Here is a 12,056-nt window from a genome sequence, read left to right on the forward strand (position 1 = left end):
GATTTGATCTGTTGGTGTCTCTAAGAGAGAAGAGTAGAGTTTTGTGGTCAGGGTGGGCGAGAGGGGTCTTTTATAGGGCTCTTTGGCGTGGAGGGAGGGCTTCTATTCCATTGTGCCTTCGGTTTGACGCAGAGGGGGATGCTGGATGAGATCTGATCTGACTGTCCCGAAAGTTACCATCTGTTGATTGATGTTAGCTTCATCCAAACCACTGGTATTCGCATGCCATTGATAACAATTTTCATTGTTTCATAGATCTCCGCATGAGTTTGCATGCTTATAAACTATATAGTATTATATATAAATTCGTATGTAATTCACAATAAAACGTGGAGATTAAAACAATTTACAAAATACAAGTTCGTTTTCTATATCGCATTCTGGTTTAATGTTTACTGCAAAACAAACTACAATAGCCTACAAAATACATTTAAAGTTTATTTGTTTACTCTCATTTTGACTTGGCATTGCTCTATTAAAATTTGTGCTGTAAGATATTTGTTTCACAAAGAAATCCGCCATGTATTGGCCTATAGGCCTACTGATACAGGGCATGATGCACGCAATAATTAACCAAGCCACGCTATACTTAACATCTGCTTACGTTCGGACCATGTTGGATAAGTTACTCTAATGTCATAAAGCAATACGTTGGCAAGTAGACTACATTTAAGTCAATATTGAGCTAATTCAAGAGTAGGGAGGTTTGCAATACAACACAGTAAAAAAACACACACAAAAAAACACCAATAGCCTATATAAAAAAGGAAAAATATATATTTGTATATATATATCAATTATATGCCTATGGGTTTATAAATAAGGTTTTATTCATAGAACAGCTATGTTCTATGAATTCTTTGCATGTTTTCCTCCCTAAACATTTCTTTCTGGTTTCTTTCTGGTTTATTTACCAGTGGCCATACATTTTAGCTGTTCAGGGGTTTATATTAAAGGCCTTACTTCATATTTCAAATCAGTGGTGATCTCACGCGCCTGACACGCGCCGTTACTATGTAACAGATGGATGTCTGTTCCTCCAATCCCAACAAAGCGCGCCACTAGTTTGAATCCCAACTCCCTTGAGTAAAGACTGCCAAACTCTTTAGTCACCTGTTTGCTATATTACTACCCTATCACGTTGCTGCATTTATGGCGTGTCTTTCCAATCTATTGGCGTCTGTGTCTGAGCCATATGACCGAATATGACAATAAAGCTTCACGGGGTGACACGAAGAGAAGGTCTTTTCCCCCCTTCTTCTTCTTTTTTTCTTTGTTGGGGGCTGAGGGAAGTAGGGAATAGGGTGACACGCATACAAAATTATAATTATATAGGCCTACCACCATCAAAAATGTATCTCGACAGCTTTTGCCTTGTTTTGGTGTGTTGTCTGCGATATAACAGTCAAACTGATTGGTGAAACTAGAACAATCTCGAACATGTCTTTATTTTTATTGCTTTTATTTATTTATTTATTTATTGGCTACACATTATGAAAGTGATAAGAGCAAAAACTATTATTTGTGGGTTGAAGACCTTTTGAATGTTCCATCATAGGCAGGCACGCGTCACTGTCTCCAAGAGCGCATCAATTAACCTTCAATGTACTTGTTGGCTTGTACTGGTCATGTCCGTTTGAGTCATCTTTAAAGCTGAATAAATTGAATAAACAGACCATATATATATATATATATATATATATATATATATATATATATATATATATATATATATATATATATATATATATATATATATATATATATATATACCAGAGGGTAAAAACTGAACTCGTACAGCAGCAGATCGAGTATCTTTTTAATGCGGGACAGTCGAGTTCAATCATTACACTGTACACTTGGGGAACAAAATTAATATCTTTCTCTATTGCTTAAAACGAATTAACAGTGTACTTGCTTTGGAAAGATAAAGCAATGAGTTTTATGCGTATAGAAAGTAACACATTTAGAAATATTCATAAGGAAGATTTAAACCATTTTAGTAATGACTGATACGATGAATAGCTGAAAGTTAAGATTTAGGTTAAGAAATATGATGGTGATTTGAAATCCTTTTATAGCTCAGATGATTGCGGTCTCATTTATGTAACTACAATATTAAATCTATAAAATATGAATATGAAAACACATTGAGCAGTCCCGAACATCATTTAGAAATGTACTTTTTGAAGTGTATTGCATCATGTTAAAATGGCCACACAGCTTTATGGTTTAATGCATGTCCTATACATTTTTGAATGCAACCAGTCATCAGCAAAGGTCATTTAGATAAAACAGTTATATTAAGATATATTTCAAATGCTACAAAATAAAGTTAGCCAGTATCAGCTGACCCTAGGGTATTTGTGATCTATGCTGTCCAACTAAATACGCTTATCTACGTACATTAAATTTATGGTGACTTTCCTTCTTTTGTGTGTCCTGCTTTTCTTCATTTATTTAAACTGCATGCTGCTCATAATCATATATAAGTTTGTAATATATAAGTTAATAAAAAGGTGAAGATAGATATTTCATCAAAAAGCATGACACTGTATGATGTTTGATTATAAAATCCAACCTCCAAATAATCACTTCTAAATGATCCTTACAGATAAACATGTTAGAAAATGAAAAGTAGCTACAAAACATTACAGAATCAACTTAATAAAGCTTTATGTTCAGGAACATGTGGATTAAATCATATACATATATTATTTATTTCACTTGAAAAACAAGCAAACGCTGCAGAGCGACATGAAAGAAAGCCCAAATAAAGTATGCTTCCCAAGCCAAAACCAACGCTGCCTGCAAACAGCTGTTGACACGCAATATTGCATAGATTTACTAGCAATCACTACATAATTTGTGTTGTTTGGAACCTAAAACCAAATATGTTCATGTGGACCGGATGAGCAGACATGTGGTGTTTCGCAAAGCTGCGCGTCTCTCTCAGCATCACGCTGAGAATCCAGACCAAGAATTTGTTTGCCTGTGCGTGCGTTTGTAGTCGTTTTGATCGCATATTGCATAAACAAAACTAAATAGGCATACAATTGTTAAAATCACTGGTGAGGCCTTTTAAATTTTAATGGAGCAATTGAGCAAGACTCATTGAGATCGCACAGGTTTATTTCTTCTTAAATCATGGACAAATCTTAATGCTCAACGTTATGTTTCTATGAATAATATCGTAATGCTCTCTGGTTCAAATAGCCTACTTCGTGCTTCTTACGACCCAGTTTGTAAAAAGTAGAATGTGCTACATTGACAACCCAAACAATTTATCAAAACTAATAAACAGTCTGAAATGTATTTCAGCAGTGTTTGCAATCATCAGAACCCAGACAAAAGCTGAAAGATAAACATGCGCGTCCATCAGCCAAACAATTAGGCTATTCGTATGTGAATATCAACCCAAATATCGCAAACCCCATCAATAACATATCTAGCAAACAACATAAAGTCTTAATTCAAATACCCAAGCCAAAAGCCAAGCCAAATGAATGCACATCTGGTGATGTAACTTTTCACACAAAGACTTGTTTTCCCCTATAATGATTCGCCCATAGTGCATGATTTTGTGACGTAGCAGTAGACTGTGTAAAAAAGCTTCCCCATTGTAATACTTTGAGTGAGAACTTCATCAGCACATAGCCAACAGCACGGTAGATGTGAGAAGCGTGTTTTTTTTTTAGCAACTTCCTCAGCCCCTAAAGAAAATACCAGGGAAAAACAACGAAAAGACGCGTTTTCCTTGTAAATGTGCGCATGGGGCTCTTGGGTCCCCGCTCGCGCAAGGCACGAGAATGGCACGAGCCATGGGGACAAAAGACCAGATGGCTGTGCAATTATAATGAATTATAGATAGGCTACGAAAGGGCTTGTTTGTTATCTAATTTACATTATGGATCATATGTACAATTTTATTATTTTATTTTTGATAGCAATGTCATATCACTTATATGTAAGCTATCTAGTGCAATTATACGAATAGCTGCTAAAATTGTACATAGTGTTTGCGTAAAGTATCGAATTGTTCAGTTTTCGCGCTAGACACTACACGAGTTTGATAGCATGGCGACCTCAGAAAGGGCGGACACCCTCCACGCCCACAAAGCGCGTGCCTTCTCTTCATTTGCGAGCAGGCTCTCCGCGTAAATGGGCGCTAAATACAAGCACACGATTGAGCTTTAACAATACGCTTTCATCCAGAGGCTTCCGCAAAACCTGCAATAATGTGCTCGCGTTTGAAAGCAGGTAAGTAACAGTGTGGGTAAGTGGTTCTTTTTTTCAAAGCAATGCCAGTTTAGTTGGTAGCCTATGAAAGAAATCTTGCAAATAGACTACTGCAGTAGATACTTTAGCTACTATTTGTGTTAATTGACAGATTAGTTAACTGTAAAATGCTTTGTCACATAACATATTGTGTTTACGAGTAATATCTTAAATGAACTGATTTTAGTAAAATAATAATAGCTTAAAGGCTACTTTGACGAGTTTCGTTGATGTAATATTTGCAGAAGCTGTATTCATTTAAGAGTCAGGTAATGTTTTGCCTTGATGTAACAACTGGATGTTTTCCTATACAAATAGGCTACTAAAACAGCTTCTTATTCTGACAAAGAAGCCATGATGACCAACCACTGTATACAGTCTCATTATTACTATAATTGTTACTGTACACGTTGTAGCTAATGTAATTGTTAAATACCTTTAAACTATGGAGAAATGTCAATGATCATTGTAATGTCAAATCGTGACAAATTTGATTCATATTACAAAAACTGTCTTGTGTGACATGTTTCTTGTGAGATTATGACATTCATATCGCAATCAATCTAAAAAGTATTTAAATAGGTTTACCTTTATTCTTTACATTGAAAACATTCGATTTACCGTCACGTTCCACTCTGATCAAATTAAACATTATGATGATTGAACAGTGTTGTATGCAAATGTTATCAGGGTCATGCACGATATTATAATCTATGTACTATCATTAGTACATTATAAATATCATAAAGAATGACGCTCAAACAGTGACTTGGTTTAAAAAAAATCTTATCTAATTTTAAACTGTAATTAAGATAAATGATCATAAATGTCAGATTGAACGTTTCGCAAAGATAACTTGCTATCTTCTAAATGCATTACCATAAAACTCGTCAGATATTGATGACGTTAAAAAATATTATACATGCATGCAGCAATTGCCAGCACCTTGAGTTTAGTGTTCTAACTGAATCTTTGGATTTTAATAAAATTTTCACCACAGCACAATTAGTCATTTTTACTGTAGAGTTCTATATGCAGTGTTAGTTAGGTACATGTGGACATGTAATTCAAAGGAAGTAAATAAATAGACATAATATTACATCTATGGAGGAAATGTTCAAATGCATTTGCAGGCTGATACAAAAACATGTCAGTCACTTTCGGTCACGCATGAAAACTATAGCGCATAGATACGCCTAATTAACGCCTTATCTTCCCACAACTCCAGAGTGTTTCCACTGTCCCCTGAAGCTAACCACCGCGCCTCTAGGAGAATTTGAGAAAATGAAGCATTGCAAACTGCAACAATGTTTAAATTCTTACTCAAAAGCTATGGCCACAAATATTGTGTATTCTAACATTTATTTTAACATCATGTATTCTATTGGAATAAACATTTACCACATTTGCTATTATATTTTAGCCTATAATTAATATCTCCCTCAAACAATGTAAGAAGAATAAGTTGTTGATTTTATTTCGTTTTTTTTAATGGCAGATATAGCAAATCACTATTGCAATTATATGGTAAGCCTTCGCATTTAGGCCTATCAAAAACACAGACCATACTAAAAGGTCTGCTCATTAAATATATGTGTATACCTCCTTATAAATAAAAAATTACCCCAGAAGTGATCTACATCTGACAAAACCTCATTTGGGGAAATCTGGTGATGTTAGCCTATATAAACTGTAAAATAACGGTATCCTAGATTAAAAACACCAGAAATCTATAGTACTGTATATGTTCCCATTTAGGTAAGTACTTATATTCATATATGTGTGTGTGATCTCGGTTATCCCTGTGGGGACAAAATGTCCCCACAAGGATGACATTTTGCTTTGTCATCAAAAGCAAACTATTGCTTTGGTCCCCATGATGAAAACAGCTTATAAATTCTGTTTTGTTATTTGTCATTGTTTTTTAAATGTTTAAATGCAGAATGTTTTCTGTGAGGGCTGTGTTTGGGGTTAGAGTTAGGGAATAGAATATACAGCATGTCTACGGAAAGTCCCCATAAAACATGAATTACACACATATTACACTGGTATTACAACATAAACTTGGTTTATGAGGAATTTTCCTGAGTCTTCGTAATTAAAATGGCTTAAAATCATACTAAACAATGTTTTATTAAAAATGTAAAAATGCATAAAGTTTTCTGTGATGGATTAGGGGTATGGTAATTTTAGGGGGATAGAATGTACAGTTTGTACAATATAATAACTGTCCTCACAATGATGTGTGTGTGTGTGTGTGTGTGTGTGTGTGTGTGTGTGTGTGTGTGTGTGTGTGTGTGTGTGTGTGTGTGTGTGTGTGTGTGTGTGTGTGTGTGTGCGTGCTTGGGTCGTACGTGCGTACGCGCGTGCGCAGAGAGATTGCGAAATAAACATACTTGACCACCTGGCCTCTGAGTCTTTATTGCGAACATGAACATCATATCAAATAAACATGCACACAAAATAAAGTACTTTTCTATCCTCTGTGTTGTCTTCTTTAATTTAAATCTCTGCTTAATTGTTTCCATAATATTTTACTGTATTAGCTACTAACATAAAGCTAATCTTAAATCTTGTCTTTGCACCTCTGCAATCTCTGTTGTTCTCAATGCTCTGTAAAATGTTTTGTCAGTAAGAAAACCTTCATGTGGCAGAATTAACTGAAATTTACTTCTGTTAAAAAAAAAAAAAAAAAAAAAAATTTGATATGACATGCAGATTCAACCTTACTGCATACAACAATTATGGTAATTTTGAGAGGAATTGTTGAAATAGATAACCGTTGCATATAGGCCTTTTTAACTTCAATTCAAACAATAGGGGCATATGCTATAACACAAACTCAAAGTCTTCTATATTAATTCACGCACTCTTTCTTACAGCCTGAGCCTGTGCTAATGAATGACACGTGCAGGGGTGGCAGATGGCCCACAGCCACAGTGGTGTGAAGGAACGGCAAATAAACAACTTGCGTAGGAATTTTGAGATAGGATAGAAAATTGAACTACCAAAATATATACTTCAGGCTGCAAAATCTTAAATAAAATAAAATAAAACAAAAATAAAATAAATCATATAGCCAAAGCTATATTGTTTTATTAAAATCCACCATGATGCGCTGTAACGTTAAAATCAAAGGAAGTAAATAAATAGACAACAAAAAAACAACAACAACAAAAAACATAAATAAACAAACAAATATTGTGTGCAATGCATGTAGGACATGTTGCATGCATTGCATTTCAATCAATCGGAAAATAGCCTATCCTTCATAAAAACTGGGATTAGTATGAATCAGAGTGTAATTTATGTGAAACATGTTAATGTGGCTCGAAGTGCAGATTGTCCATACCAAAGCTACAGTGTCTAGTTTTCCTACTCTTCATGGATAAGGTTAAAAACTGTCCTAGAACAGTCCCATGCGGGACCGGCAGCAGATGGCCAATACAATAGAGTTTCGGTTGGCCTAATTGGAGGGAAATTTGAATAACTGTCACACGCTCGACGCGTGCAGTTTATATTCCACTTTTTTCCATGCTCCCACGCCCTCTGCCTTTCAGAAAGTGACCGTTAGATTATCTATTTGAATTGTAGGACAACTTGGTAGCCTATTTTCACACGAGTAATTTGTGAGGAATTTGAATAGCTATCCGTTTGAGGAAGAGAAGACAAAGCTCATTTAACGGTTGACGTGACCTACATTTTTTTACACAAAGATGTTCACAACATGATGCTAAATGAAAGTGAATCAGTAAACCAGGGTCAAAGGAACACCACCTTTAAAATATGCACTTAATTGTGACAAGTATAGAACCTATTACTAGCTAAAACAACTGGGTATAGCTACACTGAAAATTTTCATTTTAAAATATCAAAGTTTATTGTTTTTTCCCCAACATAAATACATTACAAATTTTAAATCTAGTATTAACAGCGTAGTAAGCATAGCAGGTTACTACTTTTATACAGTGTTCTGTTGGAAAGTTAATATCCACGATAAATCATAGTTAATTTACAAAGATAAGTTTGGTTAAATGCATTTTAAATATAAATTATGACATTTGAAATATTTAATGAAATCCGAGTTGCCTACCTCATGTAAGGTAAATGCAACTGTGTTATATATATATATATATATATATATATATATATATATATATATATATATATATATATATATATATATATATATATATATATATATATATATATCTTTGTAAGCACTGCTCAACAATAAACAGTCACTCAACCAAAGATCTAAGCTGTCCTGTGAGACATGTTGCGCACAGCCCCTGAGGGATTATCCATTAATAAGCCTGGCTCGTGCGTCTCTGTATAGTTAAATAGATGAGGATGGCACGCGCCAGGCACGAGACTGACGCCAAATGGGAGATGTCAGCGTAAATCACGCGCCAGCTCCAACAACTGCTGTCCAGCATATGGAGACTGACTGTGGGGTGTTGTGTTTCGATTAAAAAGAAGTAGGCTGGAGCGCTAGACGTAGGCCTCTACTCACGAAATAGCCTAGTTAGTTTCTTATTTTTTCTTAATTTTCCATAAACAAAATCTAAGTACAATGTTGTAAATTAACGAGAGCCTCAAACTTCTAGTAAATCCAATGGGGGCAATTTCAATTATCTCAAGTATTTTCAGAGTTTATCGGAAGCAAGGAACACCATAGCCTAAACACTATTAAAGCATTTTAGTCCTATTCGAGAATAAAAATAAATAAATAAGTGGTGGCCTGCCCTAGACGATGTGCATCCACGTGATAGACCTGATGCATGAGGGATATAAGAAAGATGTCCTTAAGAACAATGTGCATTTACAAAAGTTTAGAATAGGGAAAAATTAGTCAATATATTATGGGAGATATAAATAGAAACATTTACTTATTTAATTGTCATGGCACAAAAAAAAAAAAAAAAAGGGTCATGGGCCATGAAATCATCTAATTTTACAGAATGTAGGCTATACATCATATTTGATGTAGTTCTTATTAATGTGTTTTATTACACATATTAAAGGTGACTTTAATGTACAATATTAAATCAGGCCTATGATGCGTTTTGACAAGTTTAAATCAGAATCACAGACAAATAGATTCTTCTGAAAGGTATCAATATTATGAATTACATATTGAGGCATCCATATTTTAATTGAAAGTAGGTCATAATGAATGAATTACTGAATATCACCACTGACACCACATAATTAAGATTTGATTCCCCCAAAATAGCCTAAATAAACAGGGATGTTTAAAATGTAGGCTACATCTAACACAAGGGTTTGTTAAAAATCAATCAAATAAACATCATGAATTATTATAATTTGTCAATTATAATAATATTCCGAACAACTGACTGTTTTTTCCCCCACCCAATTCTGATGAGAACAGTTACCCCGTTTAGAATGTCGCAGCTTCACTATTCAGTGACTCAAGATTGTAGATCAACTGTTCACATAAATCTCACAAACATTGATGTTCATACGTATTGCTAAGAATACTTTTTCAAGACACTGCAACAGTTTTACCCTTAGGCCTACATGATGTTTAAGCCAACATAACCTATAGCCTAAGATGGACAAGTGCTAAATGAGTACATGCACATATACCGTTAACTTCGAATTAAGTGACCAACCAAACAAGCACAAACCCAAGTGTCTGGAGAACCCAAAATCCATATTGTCTATATTTTATTATTTTTGGCGAAACATTTTGTGATCATGAAAAATAATGAGCAAGCGATTTGTAAAGAACACGTAGGCCTAGCTAACGTTATCAGGTCTCCACGACAATACAATAACGTGATATGGGAACAAACTAATTCTAAAATGTAAAAGAAAATAGGCTGTTTTATATTGCTGACATTTTGGCTACCACTGTACAACAAATATTGTGCGAGCCTGCCATCTGTTGGTAAGGCCTTTGAGGTAATTATAGCCTATCACTCGGTTGCATCTGCCCGTTCCAAATTATATATGAACATTAATATCGGATACATATAAGCTATAAATGAGTATTGGCCTATGTTAGAGTTTGCAATCTACATTTTTTCTATTGAATACTTAAGTAGATGAAGAGTAGAGGAAAATAAACTATTATCTAGGCTATGTCTTCTTCTGCTGCATAATAACCATGTCGATTAAAGAAACATAAACTCATGACAAACCAATAAGAAATACTATAATATGCATCAAATTAATAGGCCTATCCTTTATTTTAGAAAACATGAGATACTCGAAGGCTCCAACCAAACAACGTCATCACGAAGCGCTGTCCCTTTAACATCTGAGCCGATTTGAGTGGGGCCAACATGTCAGTTCTCCTCCCCTTAATGGATTATTCACAAGTTCAGTCCCTCAAGACTTCTGAACGAACCGTTTGACAACAAGCCAAATACCCTATAGACGCATTGGTTTTGCGGTGTTATTGTTTAGTTTACCCTGTGTCTATGTTTAGTTAAGAGACATAACAGGTGGAATATAAAGTATCCTATAGCCAGTGGATACATTCAAAGAAGACCGTAAAGAAATGCGTGGCTGGTTTTCTGTAGGTAGGAGCTACGCGGTAAATGAAGGTAATTTTTGTCAAAATGCCATATACTGATTAATACTATATCATCTGAATATATTTCTTAGATATATGTCTATACCGTTATGTTCTGGTGATTCAAACAAAGAGGGATGGACAGAACGATGTAACTCGCTTACGGGAGGCTGCGCTGAGAACGCTTTCTGTAGTGAAGACTTCTAACTGACGCTTAATGGTGCGCTAATAGTCATTTGTTTGGAGGATACATCATCATGGTGATTGAGAGGACACTTCTCGCAGCAAGGCAAGGGGATGTTCAAACTTTAAAAGTACAATTAGCGGAGAAAGTACTCAACGGCGATGTGAAAGATGTGCTGGGAGCGACTCCCGTACACCACGCCGCTCGAGCAGGGAAGCTCACCTGTCTGCGGTATTTGGTTGAGGAAGCGGGTTTACCGGCGAACAGCCTGGCGAGAAACGGCGCGAGTCCTGCTCATGACGCCGCAGCCACGGGCAACCTGACTTGCCTACAGTGGCTCGTGACGCACGGAGGATGTCGAGCGGCCGTGAGTATTTAACTTTCTTTTTCAGTAACACTTTACATTACAGTGTCCATGTAGGCTATATATAAACAGTTATTTAAAATTATGCTGATATTAAAAGAATAGTTCACCCAAAAATGAAAATATTGTCATTAAGCTACTCACCGTCAAGTTGTTCCAAACCTGTATGAGTTCCTTTCTTCTGTTGAACAAAACAGAAGATATTTTAAAGAATGTTGGTAACCAGACAGTTGACGGTTACAGCACCCATTGACTTCCATAGTACGAAAAAAAAAATACTATGGAAGTCAATGGGTGCCATCAACTGTCTGGTTACCAACATTCTTTAAAATTTCTTCTTTTGTGTTCAACAGAAGAAAGAAACTCATACAGGTTTGGAACAACATGAAGGGGAGTAAATGGGGGGTGGGGGTTGGGGGGGCTTTTAGGGTCTCTGGATCTCCTGTACTCAGTCCTCAAACAACCCTGCAGTTATGCCAAATTTGGCTTTTAAAATCACTAAGCTTTATTCTGTCTAATAAAGCATCCACACTGGTGCATAAAATGCTTTCATGGCCTAATCGTCACCTCGTATGCTAAGAAATCCCATCTTATTAGTAGAAGATCCTTATAACATTCATCTAACCTTCAGTCTCATGGTCAAAGAATTTACTCAACAGTGTTCCTTGAGGTCTTATTAA

The 12,056-nt window shown here is 35.5% G+C and overlaps 1 protein-coding gene across 1 annotated transcript in view; it reads left to right on the top strand.

Annotated features, from left to right (window-relative positions):
• The first annotated feature begins 10,453 nt into the window (after positions 1-10,453).
• Positions 10,454-12,056, top strand: part of espn (espin) — an 84,065-nt gene continuing 82,462 nt past the window's right edge. Inside the window, exons 1-2 of the mRNA XM_082189458.1 lie at positions 10,454-10,831; positions 10,921-11,379. Coding sequence (XP_082045584.1) covers positions 11,086-11,379 — 294 coding nt within the window. The 5' untranslated portion in view covers positions 10,454-10,831; positions 10,921-11,085. The remainder of the gene's footprint in view (positions 10,832-10,920; positions 11,380-12,056) is intronic.

The sequence above is a fragment of the Leuciscus leuciscus genome, assembly GCF_965113295.1.
Source record: "Leuciscus leuciscus genome assembly, chromosome: 13".
Taxonomy (NCBI): domain Eukaryota; kingdom Metazoa; phylum Chordata; class Actinopteri; order Cypriniformes; family Leuciscidae; genus Leuciscus; species Leuciscus leuciscus.